General features: G+C 47.4%; 2 protein-coding genes across 2 annotated transcripts; both read right to left on the bottom strand.

Annotated features, from left to right (window-relative positions):
* Positions 1-2,165: 2,165 nt before the first annotated feature.
* LOC120847009 lies at positions 2,166-22,013 on the bottom strand. The gene is made up of 4 exons (XM_042287931.1): positions 21,430-22,013; positions 8,761-9,639; positions 6,735-8,169; positions 2,166-2,336 (listed from the first exon to the last, which is right to left on the bottom strand). The coding sequence occupies exons 1-4, from the start codon at positions 22,011-22,013 to the stop codon at positions 2,166-2,168; spliced, it is 3,069 nt and encodes a 1,022-aa protein (XP_042143865.1).
* Positions 22,014-22,017: 4 nt separating this feature from the next.
* Positions 22,018-23,091, bottom strand: LOC120846932 (E3 ubiquitin-protein ligase XIAP-like). Its single transcript, XM_040218839.2, has one exon. The coding sequence runs from the start codon at positions 23,089-23,091 to the stop codon at positions 22,018-22,020; it is 1,074 nt and encodes a 357-aa protein (XP_040074773.2).
* Between the last annotated feature and the right edge of the window lie 587 nt (positions 23,092-23,678).

Raw genomic sequence — 23,678 nt, 5'->3', positions numbered from 1 at the left:
CCGATGCTACAGGAGTGGGCGAGTGCCCGTCATAGGGACCGTTTTTTCGAGGTAATCCTTTGTCGGCTAAGAATTGGCCACACACATCTAACACATGGGTATCTGCTTCGTCGAGAGGATCCACCTGCATGCGAACACTGCTCAAAACCATTAACAGTAGTTCATATCCTTCTTGAGTGCCCCGCATATCACAGATACCGCCAATTCTACTTTGCCCAGTTTTATTCAGCACAGATGCCTTTACACCTTGCTCTTTTGCTTGGAGATGAACCTTTTATAAATCATACAAATGTTTTTAAATTCCTAGAAAGCACTGGACTTTTACATCGACTTTAAACTTGCTTTGCAATTTTAAATTTTTCATCCACATTATTTATATACAGATTCATGCACATCCTTTTATTCTATCACTGGCCACTAGGGCCCTCTTTCCTCTCTAGAAACCATTTATGAAATAGTCACGGACTTTGGCGCTCTATAGCCTTAGATGCTTTTGCGCCAATAAAACTCAATCAATCAATCAATCAACCCTGATGACAATTTAGGCCTAGCGACGAGTACGGAAGACCGCACACACGGCGACAGCCGGCGAGTACGGCACCGAACGAGTTCACTCGTTTTCCAGTCGATAGCCTTTGGGTGTACGCACTAACTCTTGCTACATATGCTGGATAACTACACTATACAGGATTAAAACAAAATCAGCTTACCTCCTATCTTTAGACGGCTAGCGCAACAGGGGTAGGTGCCGCTCGGCCTGCGTACTCGTTGAACGAGAACGATCCTGACGTCACATTCACATAGTGGCTGACTTCCAGTGTTGCCGGAGCCTCGAGCGGCTAGTTTCGGTTTTGTTGGCCTCGCCTCAAACAAACCTTTGAGGTTTCAATATCTTTAAAACTACTTACAGTAACATGAAAAAAATTACACCTTGTAATTAAGGGACGCTGACTGGACTAAAAACAGTCATAATCCCAAAATGGAAAGTATGAACCGGAGTTACCCTTTAAACAAGTCAATTATTAAGTTATGGCAGCTGGATTGGGACACACAGATCGATAACTAACTCCACATTATTAAGCCCAACTTAGAAGTAAGGGAGAGTTCCTCCCATAAGGACCGCCGTTCGGAAGTCCTTTTGTGCCGCTTGAGAATTGGTCATTCTCGATTGACACACCTGCACTTGCTCTACGGTGAAGATGTCAAGCTCTGTGAAAAGTGTGAGAAAGTGTTAACTGCCCTTCACATCCTTTGGAATTGTAGATTTCTTGATCATCAACGCCGAAGATAGTTTCCTTAACTTTTCAGAAACCACCTTCCATTTCATCCTTATTTTTTGCTTGGTGATAGACCTTTGGTACCATTTGCTCGCGTTTTAAGTTTCCTACATGCAATTTGCTTTTTGCACCTGATATAGGTAGACAAGTAAGTTTAGATGTAACTGCATGCTAGGCTTTTTAAGTTAACTTTCTTGGCGCAATATGGCCACAGTCGCTCTTGCGCCATTGAACCCCAATCATCATCACGCGGTTGGTACATACTTGGATAAAAACAACTTGAGAAAGAAGTTTTCACTAGAGCTCGTTGATAGTCAGCCGTCTCATCTCATCTCCTGTTTTCTTTCTATGTTTTTTCTTAAGTTCAGGCTGTTTTAGTCCATGCTTTCATTTTTCTATTTTTGGTTGAGAGGCAAGGTGTCTCCGGCGCTGTGTTTTTTCTTTTTCACAACGACCAACTAGCTCAGTTCTCGACTCGCTGTAAGCACCTCTCGCCGTAAGCAGAACCGCAGAGTGCCACAGGAAACTAAGCGTCTGCGGCGTTCGTACGAGAGCGTAGGACGAAACCTACATCATTGCCCTGCGATGCTTCACTAGCTGACCTGCTGCCAGCGTTGCTCACCCGCTGTCGGGCTGCTAACTCGGCTGGTACAACATTTTTAATATTGGTTTTAATCGGGAATGCGACGTTAGTTCCACGTGATATTTTGGGTATGACCTTATTTTGATCTCCTAAAGCGATATCGGCCCCTTTTATAGAATCTATGTTTTGGGGGAGTTGCCCTTTTAAAGTAGTTGGTCAGGGACTGGAGCAAAGCCTATTTTTCGGGCAAGAAAACGGCGTGCCTGAGCACTGCTACCAGGACTGGTACTGACGCTCTGAATATCTTAAAAGCTGTCATCCTGGACACCAGACAGTACACCAAAAAGGGAAAATTTCAGATTGTGATAGAGCTTCATCATCGTTAGCAATACTGCGTCCGCGTTACTGATGCTGAAGTCCTTCCTCTTGTTCGACATGCGAGACTCCACATACAGGTCGCAAATGTTGTAGAATAACTTAAAATGGCACACAGGTTAGTGATACAAGGGCCGGTTTGTTTTTAACCCGTACAATCCCGAGCACTTGTTCTTTCTCAAGCTGTAGGGTATCAGCTTGGCTTCCAATGTCTTTCTTCGAGCTGTGAAGTTCAGCCTTGAAGAGCTGAAACACTAAAAACAACTCTGGTGTCAACAAGAATTATGTTGACGTGACTCTCATACTGGGCACGCAATGTTTACTCTCTCCCCTTTACAAAAATTGTTATACCTTTCTATAGAAAAGTTTCCGAAAAAGTCAATAGAGGATATAGAATGTCAACAGCTTGTCTCTTGCTATTAAATGTCAACAGCTTCTCTACAGAAAAGCATCAGAGAAAGTCTGTTGACATCCTATTGAAAATTGACCCACTTTTTTATTGAAAGTCAGCAGACATTCTGTGATGCTTTTCTATTGAAAATCTCTTGAAAAGTCACGGTTGAATATTAAATGTCAACAGCTTTTCAAAAGAAAAGCGTAAAAAGTCGGTTGGCTTTTTATTGAATATTGGCCCACTTATTAATTGAAACTCAACAGACATTCTGTGATGCTTTTTGTTGAAAAGCTGTTGACATTCAATATTCCCTGTTGACTTTTTTTACAGCATTTCAAAAGAAAAGTACAGTGCTCAACGAAACGAAATGGGCCAGCGGAACGCGTGGCCTCCAGAACTTGCTGCGCCATCTACCGATAAAAGAGGGCTGCCTGGTGACGCGAGTCGCGCATGCGCAAAACTGATACGAGCGCTCAGCGGCTGTTCCAACACAGGCGCGCAACCCCCGATAATCTGCGCAGGCCATGATTTTGCGGAGTGACCACGTTTATTTTTCCTCAGAGACACTGTCGTGATGATGTGCATGAGTTTATCTTGCTTCAAATATATAAAAAAGAAAAGATAAAGCTTCATTTTTTATTCCATAAAAGATTGATGAGCCAGCGCGTCCGGCCTTTTGCAGCTATAATATATTAATGCAGAGTTTTATTTTTTCGTGGTTTTATTCAATTTTAGCGAGCGTCTGACAGTCATTAAAAAGCGTGTGCTGTGTCAACATAGTTTATTTGACATGTTACACAATGCTGCGCCTACCAGAAAAAAAATAATATAAGTAACGTGCTTGTTTTATTATCAGCACCTTACTCTAATATTTGCAGAACTCTCCATTGGCTTCACAAATAGCATTCATGCGACGCGGAAGGGATTCATAAAGATTCACCACCAACTCTGGACATTGCCGCAGCCTGTCCCATTCTTCCTTCACAGCATCCCATAGCTGGTCAGTCGTGACGGAGTGAAGTCCTCGCCGCGATAGCTGGATCTTCATGTTTCCCCAGATGTTCTCGATGGGGTTCATGTCAGCCCCTTTTGGGGGCCATGGCATAACCGCCACTCCGCGTTCCTCTAGAAGGTCACGCACACGATTTGACTGATGAACAGGACAAAGGTCATGTTGAAAAAAAAAGCATCCGTCAGGGAAAGGTCCCTCAAGAACGTAAGGAATGAGCTCGTGCTCAATGACGTCGCAATACGTTTCGGAGTTAAGCCTCTGGATTCTTACAAGTGGACCAAGTCCTTCCGCTGACAATGCCCCCCAGACGTTAACGGTTTGTCGCCCACTCCTGCCCACACGCTGCAAGTAAGGGGCATCATACCTGAAACATCAAAATCACAAATTATAAGATCCGGCTTGTTAAAAATTGTCGTGTTGCTCAAAAGTAACATACCGTGCACCTCGCGGTCTCCAAACTTGTTTTCCTTGGTGCCAGTCAGTTGAGAAAGAGGACTCGTCGCTGAAAACAACGGTTTTCCCGTCTTGAATCGTCCATGATGTCTTTTCCATGGCAAACCGCAGGCGGATATCTTTTTGTCGAGGAGTTAAAATTGGCTTCTTGCACGCAGCATAGCTCCTAATACCCGCTTCTGCAAGACGGCGTCGCACAAGTTGGTCACTGACATTCAGACCAAGTTCGCCTCGAATGTCACGGGCCGTAATAAAAGGCTGGTCGACTGCAGCCGCGACGATCCATCGATCTTCCTCATCGGTAGTGGACCTTGGGCGGACTTCGTGAGGAGCGTCATGGATGCGGCCGTTGTCGTCTCGAAACGCCGTGAAAATTCGGGCCACTGCGGTTCGGGTCCTTCCTGTCATCCGGGCGACTTCTCGTTGGGGCATTCCCGCGCGGCATAGGGCCACAATTCGCCAGCGTTCGTGAATTGACACTCGCGACGGCATCTTCACGAATGGATACTGATGGCAGTGAACCGACAATTTATAGAAAAATAAATGTGAAGTGAAATGGCACTGTGCTTTTTATTAAAAGAAAAAAATATTGCCCTTTTGTTCCTTTTCTTTCATATTTGAGACAAGATAAAAGTATGCACAGGGCGTCAAACAGATCGCGATAAAACCACGCGGCGATTAAATAATAAAAAAAGGCTATCACTCTGCAGAGATTACCCATCGAGAGTTGTGCACAGCGTGGGAACAGCCGATGAGCGCTCGTATCAGCTTTGCACACCTCCGACTCGCGTCACCAGGCAGCCCGTCTTTTATCGGTAGATGGCGCAGCAAGTTCTGGAGGCCACGCGTTCCGCTGGCCCATTTCGTTTCGTTGAGCACTGTACCATCAGATGTTTTCTTGGCTCAATGGAAAAGTGACACGGAAGATATGAGATGGCAACTATTTTTCATTAGCTTTTCAATTTACTTTAGTGAATATTGTACCACGTTTCTTGGTTACTCGAGGCTATTCATATTGCACGTTTGCCTTTGACATTATGCCATTCATTAACCCTCTTCTGCTGCCTTTCCATTGCATTTGTAGTCCCTACAAAAAACTGACTACCAGGCACTTTTGATCACATTGTATAATTAAAAAAAATTTTGAGATGGTTGTGATACGTCATTTGTGTACTTATAACTATTCCTGATGATTGAAATCGTGCCATTGGATTTCACTCAAGTTTATTAGTTCCAATACTACAAGTCTATTCTTTCGAGTCCTTTGACAGCATGTTGTTGTTTTTTTTTTTACTTCGCGTCATCCACCTTGCAATGGCTGCAGACGTAGGCTGGGGAAGGAAAACGTTTTTGCTACAATCAGCCAGAATCAATACTTTTGTTGAGGAACCAAGGAATACGAAGGCAATTACGCTAGACAAATCGGTCGGTGCGACCTTTTCTTTTACTGTTCGTTTTTCAGACTGATAAAAATTACAAAATGCATGAGCTCCCGGCGCTTCTCTTCTTCCTCATCGCCCGGTTGCAACATCCTCCCCGAGCCTGAAGTTGACTTGGACGAATTTCCAGCAAATAAAGTTTCTGCGCGGGTCTCTTTATGAGCGTACCGTTTTGCTGTTTCACGAGACAGGCACGAACAATTCCGTCAGTTCCGGGGTACGTCTCTACGATTCTCCCCAGTTCCCAGAACAGCTTGGATGCTCGGTTATTTTCCACTATGACTACGTCGTCCACTTTCAGGGAGCAAGTATTGGTGACGAGATATTAATGAGCTGACCGCAACTCCAACAGGTACTCAGACCGCCAGCGTTTCCAAAAATGTTCCATGATTATTTTTCGATACTGGAACTGGCGAGCTGTTTCCTTCTGTGTCACGCATCCTGGGCGGTCGTTAGACAAGCTTGTTTCTGGTAGAACTGTCAAACTTTGCCCTATTAAGAAATGTGCTGGCGTGATGACTGAGGGGTCTCCTACTCCCGAGTAGAGATATGTCAGTGGTCTTAAGTTTACCATTGCTTCCACCTCAGCAAGGACAGTCGTCAGTGCTTCGAAGCATAGGCTGCTTCTGCCCAACACTTTCTTAAGTGCTGCCTTGACAGATCGAACGAGCCTCTCCCACCACCCGCCCCACCATGGAGCGTCCTCCACAATGAACTTCCAGTTGATTCTGTGTTCTGCAATGTATGATTTGAAAACTTCTTGCTCCAGTGCACCCAATGCCTTCTGGATGTCTTTTGATGCTTTCTTGAAGGCTAGTGCATTATCAGAATATATGTCCAGTGGTATGCCTCTTCTTGCTATAAAACGCCGGAATGCAAGCAAGAAAGCTTCAGCAGTGAGGCCCGTTGAGAGCTCGAGGTGAACTGCTCGCGTGGAGGCGCATGTGAAAAGTACGATGTACGCTTTGCTGCAGCTACCGTCGTTTCTTTTTGCGTACAGCGGCCCTGCGAAGTCGACTCCGGTTACCTCGAATGGCTTTGCCTTCTTGATTCGATCTGTCGGTAGCGGAGCTTGCTCAACAGCAGTTGGCCTCGCATTCAACCGTGAACATACGAGGCAACTTTTTATTACCTTCTTGGTCAGCTGCCTAGCACGTATTATCCAGTACCTCTCTCGTAGGTAACACATTGTGCTTGTTACTTCCCCGTGCATAACCTTACAATGAGCGTGCATCACAATTAGCTTGACAAAGTCATGGTCGTTCGGTAACAGGACTGGATGTTTCACATCGAGACTTTCCGTCAACCTCTGCAGTCGTCCTCCGACCCGCAGGATTTTGTTTTCGCCAAAGAGAGGATGATACTCTGCGAGTCTTACATTAACCTCTGTCGTATTTTTCTCGCGGAGCATAATATCCGTCTGAAACCTTTCGTTTTGTATCTGCCTGATCCAATACTGCTCTGCTTTGTCCAACTCTGCCGCAATTAATCCACCTCGTATTTTGTCATTTCTCTTCTGTGCGTTGTTAGCGAACCTGATGACCCAGGCAGTGATCCTCAGAACCTTCTGGTAATTCTCGTAACTTCCGGTGTCGAACAATGATGGAACTTCTTGGCCTTTCTCCAACAGCACATGTGTCTCTTCTTTTACTTCGAGTTGAGGCGTGTCTTCCAAGAACACTGAAGATTCAGGACATTCTGAAGGTTCTTGACTCAGCCAACTCGGCCCTTTCCACCAAAGAGAGTTAGCACGAAGCTCCTGAACGCCTAGTCCTCTGGTCAAGAGATCCGCCGGATTCTCTTGACCGGGGCAGTGCCTCCAGTGGTCCGGGGATGTCATGACGCGTATCTCTGCCACCCTGTTTTTTACAAATGGCTTCCATTTTTCAGGGACTCCTCTCACCCAACTGAGGGCAACCGTTGAGTCAGTCCACATAATGTAATCAAGTTCCACGTCATAATATGACTGTTTTATGTATCGTAGGAGTCTGGCTCCAATATTCGGCCCCATCAGCTTCAACCTAGGCAGTGATAAAGGTTTTATCGGTGCCACTCTTGTCTTCGCAACAACTAACATGGTAGCTGTTTCTCCTTGGTCATCGGCTGTTCTAAAGTACGCACAAGATCCGTAGGCTTTTGTGCTTGCATCTACGAAGACGTGTAGCTGTACTTTGTTGGCTCCTGCCTGGATGCCTCGCTTGACATGTCTTGGTATACTTAACGAGTGCAGTTGAACAAGGTCCGCCGTCCGAGCGTGCCATTCAGTGATCAAATCAGCGGGGAGTTCTTCATCCCAGCTGATTCCCAATGTCCACAGCTTCTGAAATAGCAGCTTAGCTGTTAGGACGAAGGGCGCGATCAATCCAAGAGGATCGAATACTCTTGAGGCTGCCTTGAGGATGAACCGTTTAGTGTCCACATTTGCTGAGAGGAATTCAAGCAAAGCTTCAACTTTGTAAATAAAGCAGTCCCCTTCGTGATCCCACATCATTCCAAGTACCTTGGAGGTTGGTGAAGGTGGGAGGCTTTTTTCTTCGGTCATAAATGTTGGCTCCTCCTTGTTGAACTGCTCCTGCAGTTGCTCATTGTTCGCAGTCCATTTCCGGAGTGTCATTCCTGCCTGTCTCATGACGTTCCTGGAAGTGTGGTAGAGCCTCACGGCATCCTCAATATCGTCGGCTCCGAGCAGTAGATCATCAACGTAGAAAGATGTCCTGAGTTTCTCTGCTAATTGTGGGTCTTCGCAGACCAACTTCAAGTGATGTTGTATTGTAGCTGTGAGCATGAATGGACTAGACGTGGATCCGAAAGGAACCCGAGTCATCCTCCACTCTTGAATTTCTTCCTTGTTGAAAGGGAAACTTGGCTCCTCAGCAAACCAAAGAAATCTACAAGCATCACGATCATCTTCACGGATGGCAATTTGTAAAAACGCTTTCTTAATGTCGGTGGTCATTGCAACTGAGTACCATCTAAACCGAAGCAGGACCTGCAGAAGCTCGGGGTTCAAGTTGGGTCCTGTTACTAGGCACTCATTCAACGACCTGCACCCTTTGGCATGAGAAGATGCGTCGAAGACGATCCTTAACTTTGTTGTTGTTGCATCTTCACGTATTACTTCTTTATGCGGCATGTAATACATGACCTGCGCGCTGTCGCTTTCCTTTCTGCTCTTTATCACTTCTGCATGCCCATCACGCAAATACTGTCTCATTGCATGATCATACCGCTTGAGTAATCCCTTCTTTCGTGAGATTCTTCTCAACAAGCTCCCTAGACGTAAAATGGCAACTTCCCAGTTGCTTGCCAGCATATCAAAAGTGTCTTCTTTCCACGGCAGAGCCACTTCGTATAGTCCGTTTTTCTTAATGATGTTTTGCTCAAAGTGTGTAATGGTGTCTGCATCAGTGTCTCCGAGCTCACTGTCGGCAACTCCCATTCTGTCTAACTCCCAGAAGGGCTGTAGCGCCTCTTCCACTTGGGTTTCCTTTGTCTTCGCTTGTAGGACACATATCATCAGACTTGAATCCCATTGGAGCCTTCCCACCTGTCTTGAAGGACCTTGCAGCGTCCAGCCCATCTTTGTGTTGATCGCTACCAATCCGTCCACATCTGCGCACCTGATCACGTCTCCTGTGCAGAACTTCCACAACTGGTCGGATCCAATCAACAGACTTTTTTCAGGAACTGTTTTTACACCTGGGAAAATCACGTCGTCTGCCAAATTCTTACTGCTTTCTCGCAGAAATCGCACAAACGGGATGTCCGTTGTTGGCGTAGATACGTCCTGGCAAATGACCGGGATGGAAATTGCTTCAAAGGTTATTTCTGTATTGTCAAATTGACTTTTGAGCTTTACCTCCACAACGGGACTGCGCTCTATAACCTTCGAAGCATTACTGGCGAAAGTGTTGAGTGCTATCTTTGTTCTCCGCAGGACTTTCAGCCCTAGGCGTTGCGCTACCTCTTCTTTTATAAATGTGCGCTGACTGCCACCGTCGATTATTCCCTTGACATAGCAGCTGCCAGCGTTGGTCACTAAAAATGCCTTGAACGTCTGGAGATATATGCCGTCACTAAACTTCTTTTCTGAGCGCGCGCCCGAGCTGGATGGAGACACGCAAATCGTATCGTTACCTTGGGGCGAACGTTCCTTCATCCGCCTAACAAACTCGGATCGCACATTGTGGTTGCATGTCTGGCTCTGCAAACTGCGCAACTGAGGTTTTTTCTGCAATCTCGTGCTCGGTGACCTTTCAATGTGCATCGGAAACATCTGCAGTCTTTTGATAACATACTTAATTTTTCCTCTCTCTGTTTGCTGCAATCAAAAGATGGCATGGTGTGCTTCTTTGAATGGCAGAAAAAACACTGAGAATGTGTAGCATTTGTTGCGTTATGAAAAGCTGATGCTGATCCAAACGACTTTACCTTTGTCTCGTGTTTACCTCGAGCATCCTCAAGGCTACTTCTTTCTCGGCTTTCTACTTCCACACGCAGGAAGCGAAGCATTCCATTCAATTCGGTCACTGACTCCGACGTAGTATCCGCTGACCTTGAAGTTCCAGCCGCCGATCCGTCTCCTTGGTCTTGAGCCGCTGCGTTGGTGAAAGCGGTGTTGTTGACTTGCCGGTGATACTCCACTGTAACCTCGTAAGGCAACGCCCTGACAAGAATGTCACAGAGCATGGCTGAAAAACTTGACGTGGGAACATTCAAAGAGTTTAGACACCGAACGTTGAGTTGTGTGGTGTCATACAGGTTTCTCAACCCTCTCACGTCATTAGCTGAAGCATCGTGCGGTAGATTTCTGAGGGCATTCAGATGCTGCCGCTCTATTCTCCTCTTCTCTCCAAACCTCTGTTGCAAGATGGTGATCGCTTCGGCATAGCATATTTCTGTTGTTGGTAGCCCGGCAATCGCCGCAGCAGCATCTCCCGTTAGACGCCGACGAAGGTAGTGGAACTTATCTGTGGTTGTTAAAGTTGCATTGGTATGGATGGCTCCACCAAACTGCTCCCAGAATGTGAGCCAGTTGCTTTGCTCTCCATCGAAGGTAGATAGCTCCAGCTTCGGAAGCTTTGGTCGACGTCTCGCTGCGTTGTCTTGAATGCCGGTTTGGTTTCCGGTGCTCGCCGCCGAAGCTATTATTCTCTGCGATTGTAGGGACTCAATCTTGGTCTCGAACTCGCTGATCACCATGACGGCTTCGTCTTGGTATTCTGCAGTGGCGGTGCACTCACTTACCAGCTCTTGGATTGGAATTAGCGGCTCTAGTCTGTCCTTGATCGAACGCACTCTTGCTAGGTCGGGGCTGGGATCCTGGAGAATCCGATTGGCGTCGTTCATTATCCTAGTGTTCTGTGCCCGCCGAGCCGACCGCCTAGCCTTCAGCCTCTCCATTGACTATTCGTATTTACGAGGCCGTACGGTCGCCTGCCAAGGTTCCGTCGCTGTTCTTTTCCCAGTGGTCTGCTCCCGCCAAGGAACTGCTGAATTCCGTTGCAGCTGCAGGATTGAAATTCCCTGCGGCGTGTAGCTTGGGCCCTTGTGAAGCGGGACACTCCCGGGTTTCGGCACCATATGTTGAGGAACCAAGGAATACGAAGGCAATTACGCTAGACAAATCGGTCGGTGCGACCTTTTCCTTTACTGTTCGTTTTTCAGACTGATAAAAATTACAAAATGCATGAGCTCCCGCCGCTCCTCTTCTTCCTCATCGCCCGGTTGCAACAACTTTTTTCTAAGTGTGACATGACACCTATATATTACACTTATTAAAGCAGCGGCTAAGTAACTAAAAATATATTTATGCAGCAAAGCTGGTATTATCAATAAATGATTCAGTACATTATACTAAAAAATATATAATTAGAGAACTAGGAAAATAGTAAGGAGATAACTGTTTTTAGAAATAAATGACAAATTTTAGACCATTTGGGGCAGAAAAAGTTAACAGTATTTATTTATTTATTTTGACCGGCCAACAAAGAGTGGGTCACTCAAAGCGTAAGTATAAGAGCTTTAGGTATCAGCAAAGTATAAGAACGAAACAAAATAAACTACACAAGTTTCTGGACTTACTGATGATGGCATTCTTTTCCTTGTCGATGCATTGCTTCGCGGGGATGTCTTTTCGAGCAGTGTGCAAGCCTTTTCATGTAGAGACTTTGTTCGCCTCTCCTCCACGGTGAAAACAATGCGCACCAAGTGCCGGGCAAACTTGTGTGGTTGGAATTCATAGTTTTTGTTGATTGTGGCCAGCAGTGTTGCAGTAACAGCTTTATGCGTGTTACCCACCAGAAAGAAATTGATTTGTGTGTGTGGATACTAAGGCCGCGCGATGCTTCTCTTCACGCTTGGTCGTTTCTGTACCACATCGCTCGCTTGTATTTGTGGACCGAGGCACCGAAATGAACAAAAATTTTAAGCAAACTGCAAGAGTCCATACATTCGTGAAATAGCTTATTAGTGAAGTTGAAAGTACCGGTCGTGGTGATAATTTTCTCGTCGTAAAATTCTGCACGAGTTCGGCTGTCTCCACGCCACCAACAGTAGTAAGTTCGGTCGGCATCGAAATCGTTTACACTTTCGGGTTGGAAGTCCTTTATGGAAGAATTCAGCAGTTTTCTTAAAGCCATCCAGGACATACTTGACTCAGACGATATACATGATCAGCTCGGGTGCGGCAATAGAAACAGGACAGCGAATATGACGAACAAAATCATGAATGTACACAAAGTGAGGAAATGGGAATCCGGGTGACTCGGATCTCGGGAAAGAGGCGCGCATTATAATCTAGTAGTGGAGTAACTCGGTAACTCGCCCTTCCTGGTTACTACAGTAAACATAAATATGTATTTCAGGTATAATTTTTTATTCTGATATATTTGAACTGATAAATAAACATGAAATATGTTCCAACGCCTACAACGCTTTTGGCAATAAAGCACACATCCAGCCGTGACGCACCTGCGCACCGCGGGTGGCGCTAGCGCGCTGGGACAACTCTCCGGAGTTACGTTAATGGCGAGTTGTGCCTGAAGCCACCGTACAAGTACTATGCACAAGTGCATGTGTTGATGTTTGTGCTGGACTTGCAATCATGTTATTTTTATGTCTACACATGCGGTGAGCACGATTCCACTGTGTTCGTTCCCAGGAACGACAAGTTTTTGAGCAATGCGATTCCCTCTCTAGAACGGTTTTATTTCAGCTGGTACTGCTAGTCCTTGCACAAAAGTACCAGCTCTAAGCATGTCAGTACAAGTGATGTAAAAGACAGAACAATAAAGTACTGCATTCAATTCACTGCAGACAATATGACTCGCGACAACGTTCCATGTGTTTTTTTGCATACTTGCCGGTCTTTTTAGGAAGTGGTGGTTTAGAACTACGCTGAAATGTAAAGTCCAGTACACAAAATATAATCTTGCAATCAGAATGTTTAGTTTTCTGCTAAAGTGTGTTATTTTTATTTGCTGTTGTTTTATTCTCATTGGCATAAACAATGCTACTTATAAAACGTGCTCCGATTTGACACTTTCATTATAGAATAGAACCACAAGGGCATGGAAAATACACTCGTTGCTATCAATCATCTTTGCATCTCATAAAAAAGGTGTTAGCCATCTTTTACGGCACGACATCACATATCATACAGAAACACTTAAATCAATCTCTGGCGCAGAATTCGGTTGCGGATAAGAAGCCTACGCTGGTACCCAGGAAGAGCCAACCCCACGAGAGAAATTGGAGCTCTGTACCTAGCCTCGCCATGCGTCTGAATGTACCTACATTTGCTGCCATTTATTCCTTTGGCTTGATAATGGCAGGTTGCAAATTTGCCAGCGTACAGCACATGTTGAAGCGTCATCCATCGGGGGGATCAGAGTAATGGGCACCGTTGTCCCGAGTATATTAATTCGCTGTATCATTCGCTCAACGTGAATTCGGACCTGGGCAAAGTAGTGTGTCGCACACTTCTGGCTCACTGAACTGCCCATGCACCGATAAAAAAGGCGGCATCACGAGCACCGCATCAGTGTCTGCCAGACTTTCCCTGATACCCGGAAAACATTTGTCAGCCAGTATTACGTCCCCGGGCTGCACAATGTTTCAGAACCTAGAGTCCACCGTAAAATGGATGTCGGAGCATCGGCCTCCGTACGCCATTGAACGGAAACAAATAGCCCCATTAGGGGTATAGCAACCAGAAACTTAAGAGTGTAGCCACTCACGTAGCTCGAGTACAGCACGCGCTGCTGGCCTACACTATTCGGCGTCTCTGTTCTCACTTCGTTGGAATCAATATTCATTTTGAATTTAAGGTAGTGGGCTTCAATACACTCTGGCAACATAGCCCACATAATGCTAAATAGAGGCCGAAAACTCCACCTCGCTGTCGCAGCAGTCAGCGTTGTTAGCACAGCTCGAAAGTGGCGTGATGCCGTTGTTCTGTCAACACTAAAAGTACACCAAGTGCAGTGTAGCTCAACCCGAGTTTCAGCTTCATTAGAAAGAAGAGCAGCCGGTTCCCCAGCGTCAAACACAGCTCCGCTCGGGGACAAGGGGCAGCATGCTCAAAAACAAAGCAAATGCACTCATGCTTAAATTTCAAATGCCTTGTAACGAATCCTCTGAATGTTGGATGCCTTCATGACCTCCGAAGAAACTTGTCCTCTCAGCTGGACCTGAATATTTGAAGATACCCATGGCCGGTGCTGTGTCCTAAAGTCGCAAACTTCGCGATGTGTGATTTGTGTGCAACCATCTCCACCTTCGAGGAAGGACGTGTAGGCTGCAAAGCCTCGACTGTAAGTACCGAGATCATCGGTCTGGATGTCCTTAAAGAGCATTTCCTATTTTGCGAATTTAGAGAGGCCAGCCATGAAACGTGCATTGTTTTGGTGCTGAAAGACAGGTGCTCTAAGGGAACTAAGGCTCTATGTGTGCACTGCGGCGTGTGTTACAATCACCGTACTAATTTTGATTGCCACAGAATTAGTCTTTCCGCTATTGGCAGTGAGTGGCTGTAACTAGCATCCCGGATTCCCTGACCCCAACTGCGACGGCGCAGGTCAGTCGGCACATATTTTTTTATTATCCGACTAGCTCGGCTTTTGATATGCAGATTTAGTGAATGACATATCACCTGGTTTTCTGATGCTTTCCCGAGTTTCTGTTTCAAAATACCACCTCCCAACAAAAATTAAAAAGAAAAATTGGGTTCGATTTTTGGTCTGGTTATGCAAAACTAAGAGATTGATTCCTCTACGACTTTTTGAAGAGCTGGTTATCTTAGCTCGCGTCTCCAGTTTAGCATTGTCCTGACTTCGATGTATTCTGGTTTGTGTCAGATACCTTACTTGAACCGCAATAAACTCACTTACTTTGTTATTATTGGCGAATCTCACTTCGAGTGATCCATTCGACGGAGAGTGCAGTAGCACTTCCCATGATCATAAAAATCATTAAAGCAAAAGCGAAAGAAGTGTCGAAAGCACGAGCCAGGTTTTTTTTTTTTAAAATGCACGGTGTTCTTTACCTTCCGATTGGCTCATACTCGAGTATATTTTTTATTATTTTTCTACCTTTCGGGGTCTGCATAAAATCAATGCCGGCTCAGACTCAAGTAAATAGCGTACCGAAACAAAATCGATTTCATAGTACGGCTGTAACCGTAACAAAGCTGCCAGTTTTTCGGTTTGAGTTCCTACTTTTCAGCTTCTGTTGCATTTTGCTGCAATCAAAAGATGGCTGGGAACAAGTCAAAATAACAACCAACTCACCACTGAACACTTCTTCTGAAGTTCTACAGCTTTACGCAGCAGCTCCAATTCCCGTTGTGGGCTTCCACTGCAATCTGAATCATGCTTAGAAAACACTGGGCTGGTTCCACCTGTAGATGGTAATCCTGAAGATCCTGCAGTTGAGGCAGCTGAACATGTTGATCGCTCCCACCACCTGCAAACAAGTATGCACAATCAAATACATATCTGCTAATTTTGCGCTATACACTTCCTATCAGAATACTGAGAATCGCAGGTGTCATGTCACATGTTCAATGCCATAGAAGGACGAAATGAATGCCATGGACTCCCAGTTGGGCGAAAAGGTTCCGTTTACAAGGTACACTTTAAGTGCGACATTGTCATCTTTGGTGTGTCATTAGAGCGATTTGAGAAGTGGTTTGCAGAGAAGGCCTCTAGGCCTCATAGAGGCTTCTTAGAGAGCTCTAGGCCTCTAAAAAGCACTTATTTATGTCAAATTATTTTTAAACACCACCGCCACCCCACCGAGCACCACCCGTGAGGGCAGCTCAAACACCACCACCACCGCCACCGCCACCGCCACCGCCACCACCGGCAAAAGCGCCACCCGCGAGGGCAGCTCAAAAACCACCACCACCACCCCAAGCGCCACCCGCGAGAGCAGCTCAAACACCACCACCACCACCCATATTCTCTGATGACGAAGACGCGGAGTATCTGGTACTCGATAGTTATAGCGCCTCGTCGTCGTCTGCGTCTCCACCACCCGTTTCGTCGCATACCCATCCCGCAGCTAGAAAGAAAAGGGACTCGGAATTGGACGACGCCTCTGACCGCGCAATGTTGTTTACAAACGAAGAATACGGAATGATGGAGTCACCGGCATCGAGCGCTATAGAAACCCCCAGGTATTCCGGCGTGACGCCGTTTCACGTTCCGCAATACAATTTTGAACTGGCCGAAAGTAACGCGGACAAGGTGGAAGCCATCAGGCGACAGTTTAGAGAAATCTTGGGCCCTATGACGATCGAGACCTTAAACCATTACACGGTAGATCAGGGTTTTGCCTACAAACTCGAACGCGCCTTTGAGGAACTCGGCGCGGTGCGCCAACGCGAATTCCTCTACAAGGCGCTCGTGGCAGTTAAGCGCATGACCAGGGTGGACGTTGCCTTACGCAACGTGATCGAGTTTATAAATTTTGTGCTGCGCCGAGACGACTACAGGGTCATGAACGTCGTGTTGAAAGACAACAAAATCGACGTCGAGTGCTACGAACGGGTCGACATCGTGGAGAAGCAAATCTGCAAGCGGCAGTGGCGAGTCGAATTTAAAGAAAAGTATGGACGAGAACCGAGCCTGGCCGAGGAACTGTCCAGAGATCGCGACTTGAACGCTCGAGCGTTGTGTGATGCGGTGATGGATTACGAGGGAGGGCCCTCGATACTACAATTATAAAAATGATGGAATCGGACTCGCAGAAAAAAATATTGAGGAAATTCATCGAGGACTTTGTGATTGGTGAAGACATTTGGGAACACACTGCCGTCGTTTATAAACCATATCAACACCTGTACACGGGCGACGTGTTGCGATACTTGCGGATTCAAACGGCCATCCGAATGATCATGGACGACGAGCAAAAAAAACCTACGAGAGCCCTATGAGACGCTCTGTTTGAAAACATATCCACGTTCGTTCGTTTCGAGAGAATGAAGAATAAGCGTCGACGGACCGGCGCCCGCCGGACAAAGAAGACGGGTGAGGGATTTTATTCCCTGACAAAAGTCCCGGACATTAGTAGTCTACCGACAGACATGCGATTGGAAATTGAAAAGTCCTTTACTCCTAATCCGAAATTGAAGACTCAGCTAAATAACCTTCTTCTGAGAAAGGCGATCGTACAATACTGTAAGCAGCGTCAGTACGACATATCGCAGTACCCGACAAACGTTCTGGCCAAACGCTACAAGTTTAGAGAGATACCCCGCGACGTCCGCGAACACTTTGAAAAGGGAGTCGTCACCCACAACTCTGTCACCAAGCACCCGCTTTCGACAACGTTTCGCGAAAACGCCATCGCCGTCAAGGTCTCTTCTTACGTGAACAAACTCAAGAACAAAGAGCGTCTTCCGACGCGCGTTCCAGAAAATGTCGAGGCTCTGTTGAGAGGCATGGCTTTTAACGAGTAAATAAAAATGGTCAAATGTTCCAAGTGCGGTTTCTCGAAACGAACCGCCAGAACAAAGTGTTCGAGATGCAACAGGAACGGTCGTAGACTCGATACGAGAAAGCCGTATCGCCTCGAACATTTCACCAAGGAAGATCAAAGGCGCATTCTCGGCTCCATGCGGGTTAAACGAGGACAGAGTCCAACCTACCTGAAACTTTTATTGGGGAAACTAATTCAGGCCTTTGCTCGCAAACACCGACTGCCGGCGTCATGTCCGATCAATCGAGCCAGGCACGCGCTGATAACTCACGCGATCCTCGACAAGATTCGACCATCGAGTCAAAGAACGAGGAGGAGTCGTAGCAAGAGCGTCGCGCGGCGGAGGACTAGGAGCAGGAGCGGAAGCGTCGCGCGGCGGAGGAGCAGGAGCGGAAGCGTCGCGCGGCGGAGGAGTAGGAGTAGGAGCGTTCTCTCCTCGGGTCGAAGAAGAGGAAGGAAGAGGAGTCGCAGCGTCGGCAACAGGAGGAGCCGTAGCATTTCCATCAACCGAGGCCGACTCGGTCGCAGCGTCAGTGTCGGTAGGCGAACAATGTCCAGAAACGCCAGCAGCGACTCCAAGTACATGTATCCCGTGTAATAAAAAAATGTATCAAGTGCGCGTGGATTATTCTTTCGACCAACTCCCGCCGAGCCTGCTCAGGTTTCTCACGAGCGCTCACGAGGGGTTGCGGTCGGACAAGAACCGTCTCATAAAGCGTGCCAACGACGTGATCAGAGACTTTCAGGTCTTTAAGATGCACAAGCGCAGCGCCCCAATTTTCGTCAATCAATTTCCAGTTCACGTGTTGAATGACATGTACTCGATAGTGCCCGTGCGTAACAAGAAGGGCGACGTCATGTGCGGAAGGGAGTACGCCGAAACGGCCAAGGCTATTCGATCTAACTCGTTCTATCCCGTGTTTAAAGCGAGAAGCGACGGCGCAGCCCTGTTGGAAACCAAAGTCGGTAGGACCACCGGAGATAATCATTCGCCCTACGTTTCGGGAGTCTTGGTGGACGTAAACATTGACAAGATATCTAGCAAGTTTCACGACGTGGTCACCAGCCGCTCGATCAAGGTGGGGCAGTGGATCGACGTGATTCGCGACCCACCGCCGTCCTTTCTGGAAACCATAGTCGTGGCCTACGAGATGGTCGAGCTAGGCGAGTTGTATAGGACAATAAACGGCGACTTTACAAACTTGCCCACGCACGACACGTATTATTCCGACAACATCGTGCACCGAGAGTCTGGTGCAAAGTTTCGTCCAAACGCGCGCGACAACGTGCGAAAGGAATTCAAGTATCGCGTTTCCAATCGCCCCAACTACAGGATCGTGGACGACTCGGAAAAGAGACCGCTGGGTCCGTCCACGGATAGCTTCTTCCATTCGACCGGCGGAGGCCGCTACAAATCGACTCTGCGTACCAGACGGACGGTGTACGAGACAAATAATAATAATATTAATAATGAGCCCAAGTTTCACGGAAATTCGGACGACGACTACGCTGAGCGCAACGTGGATAGCGACGACGACGCTGAAGACGGTGACGACGGTGACGACGACGTCAGTGACAAGATCAGGCGTTACAAGTACAAGAGATACTACACCGAAAGCGATCACATTATGCGAGCTTTGCGCAACGTCTAGTACGTGTCTTTTTTGAAATAAACAAACAATCATTCGAGAGGCTTTATTTTTCTACATACACAAAACGTACGTATATATACGCGCGCCTGCCGAAGCGCGTCGACAAACGTAGAACATGACCGGAGTAGCATCCAGCGTGTCCAAAGTGTTTCGCGAGGCCACCAAGTTTGATCAATCGCGAACCTTCGACTGGAGCAGAGTAGTGGCCAACGTTTATTCGGAAGACTCAAATGAGGAAGAGTTTGAACGAGAGAGGGTCGTCCTGTTCTCCGAAATTTGTAAACTTTCTCATGTGTCCGCGAACGCTCTGACCGTTTTGGACCTTGTCGACTATCCGACCTTGGAGGACGCACAATTGTTGTACATTGTTTGTACGTATACGCACCTCAAGACCATACTCCTGAGGAACGCCCCCCTATTGTCAAACTCTGCTCTACAATACTTGGCGACCTACGCTCAATCTCTCGAACATCTTCAAATCAGCAACAACGGTGGCCGTATCAGGAACGAGGGATGGATTCATCTGGCTCCTTTGCGTCGACTCAAGAGTTTGTGTCTGACTGGAATAAGAAACGCCAGTCGAGCTGTCCTTCGAGTGATATTGCAGAACAACGAATCTATATACGCTATCTTGGTGATAACGACGGAACTCTTCGCCTCTAAAGATAACGTGACGCACTTTGTCTTTTGCGCTTCGAATCAGTTGAGTCAGGAAATGTACGATTTTGTTTTTTGTAGCGAAACGTTAGCTCCGTTTTCAGATAGCGAGTGAGGGTATATATATATATATATGTACTCGCACGTACTACGCTTACAGCAAAGCTAACCCTACCCTCTCCCCCGACATCACGACACGACACGACTACTACCCTATAACCCAAAGCGACAATGGCTCGACTAGACAGGTCCCCATCTCTCCCGCTGGCCGACACCTGCGTACAAGTGTTCGCTCAGTCCAGAGTGTCAAGCGCGGTGGATTGGAAAACAGTGGTGCTTAGTATATACCACGAAGAAGAGGGCTACGCTTGGGACAACGTGGAAGGGCAAATTCACTGTGCGTATACCGAAATTTCAATATTAAGAAGCTTTCCTACGCACATCACATTCTTGGAGTTGGTGCACTATCCAATGCTGCGAGACCGCCACGTCAGTGATTTGGTTCGTTTCTACCCGAACATCAAGACTTTGCTCCTACGTCACGCACCCGGCTTGACCAACGACTCTGTAAAGTGCTTAGCGGACGGTCTACCTAATTTGACTCACTTGCAGATTGATCGTGCCTAGACCTAGACGACGAAGCCTTGATGTATCTCGCAGAAAAGAGGATCATCGACGTTGGCATACGGAGCCTCTGCATGACCGGACTCGGATTTATACGCCGAGAAACGCTTCACCAATTTCTCAACGTGCATCGAAGACTGACTACTCACCGCTAGAGACGTCCCCAACAAGGACGTCTACCTTGGTGAATACACTTTGTGTATTTCTAGCACAGTGTCTCCGTCACTAAGAAACATTGCGCCAACCGACCTAGACGTTATCGAAGGTGTGGACGGTGTTGTGGGTGACATCGAGTACCAAGACCTCGACAGTGACGACGGTGACGGTGACGACGGCTACAGTGACGACTACGACAGTGACGCCGACGAATATCTCGAATCGGACGACGACAGAATGCTGGGTCCGATCGTCCTAAACACCTTCAACTACGACGAAGGAGAAGACTCAATGGGCGAAGAAGACGACTGAGTTATGCTTGAAAATAAATATTTCGCGTGCTTATATTTTTGAGTCACGAATCGTTCTTTTGCATGCACACTACACTAGTGCCAGTACAAATAGTTTATTTAATGAATTCGATACATTCCACTCACTGCAGATTTACAAAGGCAACACACAGATTGCTCTCTCGAATTGTAAATCATTGGAAATAGACAATTTAAACATAAGGCGGCGTGGGCACAGGGCAAAGTAACTATACACACCGGACAATTCATGCAGACGACGCAAATCGTCGTGGACGGATCGGACCGCTTCATGGAGATGCTCGTCTTGTCGATGCGCGTGGGATACGGACGTCCTACGCTCAGCGCCGAAAAAGAATCGCTGTTTTCGAGAAAGGACTTTAGCTTGTTCGGACAGGAAAGATCAAACTTGGAAGTGGCCAATGCTGTTATAAAGTCTAGGCTGTATTTGTTTGAGACAAACTCAATGTCCTTGGTATATTCTAGCAACCAAAATAAATCGCTATTTCTATACACGTCGGACACCTCCTTGATGTAGGTTACGCTCGCGCACAATCGAAGATAGGGGCAGCGAGGGTTGTACTTGGCGTGTTCCTCGACTGGGTCGTCGTAGTCGGCTTCCCACGAAAGCAACCGAAGTCCGCAACAAAAGCATTCCACGGTCCGATCGGTCAGGTAATAAAATCCCGCAGATGCCATGTAATCCACGTCAAAGACGTCTTCTTCTTTCGGCCGAGCGTCGAAGGAGGCGAACCTCGCAGTGTAAGTCTGAAACTCGGGCCTAAAGGCAAGCGCTCGTTCGGTCACCACCGCCGAGACGTCTGGACTCAGCGTGCGTAGCGGTGCGTCACAGTCGGATTCGTGCAGTCCTTGGGGAAGTGTTTCGTCCGAGGCCACGATAGTAGAGAGTTGAGTCTTTTGCTGGCACATCGAGCAGCTGAGAATCCGCTTCTCCGGATCGTAGGCGAGTCCTGCCATGGCAAAGTCCTTGGGTGTGGGGGTACTGTTGCGCAAAGGCCACGTCGCAAAAGTTTTAAAGTCGGACATCACCTTGGCCACAGTCGGGTCGTGGTCGAACAGTCTCCAGTAGAAAGACATGTTCTTAAGCAAAGTAGACTCTAGAAATAAAGTCGATTTTGAGTCTACGGGCCTTGCAATGTTTGAATAATATGGTGCAGTCGAAACACGACACGCAGTGTCCGCACGGCAAGTAGGCAATGTTAGCCGGAGCCTTCATGCATACGATGCACCTCTTAGTTGATTCGTCTCGTGACTTTATAGCGGAATAGTGCGTATCACAGATCGCGCTATCTATCACAAAGTTACCCCACCTACCGATAGCCTTGTGATCGAACGAAGGAAGGGCGTTCACTGGCTCAAACAGAGTGTGACTGCCCAACGGAGTCGCCTTGCTGCTCCGAATGGCACTCACCATCGCCGATACGTTCAAGGGATGCGTCAGGTTGGCCGTGTACAGAGTACTCATAGTCCTGTTGCGGAACTTTGGGTCCTTGACGAGATCGTCGATCTCGGGAAAGTGAGACGCCCAGTACATCTCGCTCCTGTAAAACTTTTCGACTGCATCGTGCACGTAGTAATAGGTCTTGTTCACTCGTAGAAACACGCAATTGGGGGACCTGCGGGCGTGTAGCAGCCACGGATCGTCTTCTTCGCAGTCGAGGATCGAAAATACTTGCACCCCGCAGTAGAAACAAACGAATATGCGGGTCACTATCTGTTCGCGGGAGAGGTAGCCCTGCTCGTCGTCGTGCGAGCAGAAAAAGCCGGCCTTGGCGAACGCATTGCCTCGAACATCGTGAAAGGTCTTGGCTCGAATCTTCTCGTCGACGTATCTCTTGTAGACCGGGTGAGAGTAGCTCGGCAAGACGGACACGACCCTTGCTACGTTCAGCCGCGGGTCCCTGTACTGCTCGAGAAACTTGCACGGCATTCGGCGGTGAAGGTCCATCGGGTGAAACGTGAGCGTCGCCCAGTCCTGTTCGGCGACTTGAAATTTGCAGTGCCGACAGTAGATGTGTTTCCGGTCAGCGCAATATTCTAGGCCGGCATAGGCAAAGTCTCGAGGCGTGGCTCTGGTGCGAAGTCGCCATTCGGCGAACGTCTTGAAGCGACGCACGACTTCCTTGCTTATGGGATCCGTAACGAGGTGCGCCATAGCGACGATAATGAGAGGAGCCCTCTACTCGGTGCGCAATATATATTCTCTCCATATCTAGGTTGACCTCGACTGGGAGCGGAGTCGACCTCCCATAGGCGGTAGCAATTTTGTTTATTATAAAAATGTCTGTCGCAGAAAATTTTTTAGACCTGTTGAAAAAGGGACGATGTCAACACTCGGTGAATCACGAAGACGCCACCGATATTTTATTACCCGTATTCCGGCAGCGGGGAAATCAAAACGTGTCTTACAGGAGAGATGGCGATAAATACGTGCCCACGCTCCCGAACGACACGTCGACCTTACTCGGCTACTCGTCCAAGAAACTCATGCAGCACATTACCAAGGCGCGCACGACGCTCCTGACCAACGGAGATGTGGAACCGGTTGCAGATATGCTCTTTCGCGTTTTCGAGCTCGGTAGTAACATACTGATGACGGTCGACATGGATCAGATGGCCATCCAAACGCTCCTGAATGACAATACAGTATTTCACTGCGTAATGGGAATCGAATACGTACGAAACAGTCTCAACATACTTAGGAAAACCTCTTCCTCGTCGACCACTCAGCGCGTCATCAGG

Source organism: Ixodes scapularis, unplaced genomic scaffold (genome assembly GCF_016920785.2).
Source record: "Ixodes scapularis isolate PalLabHiFi unplaced genomic scaffold, ASM1692078v2 ptg000597l_1___fragment_1__unscaffolded, whole genome shotgun sequence".
In the NCBI taxonomy this organism is placed as follows: domain Eukaryota; kingdom Metazoa; phylum Arthropoda; class Arachnida; order Ixodida; family Ixodidae; genus Ixodes; species Ixodes scapularis.
This window is presented reverse-complemented; position numbering and strand designations above follow the sequence as displayed.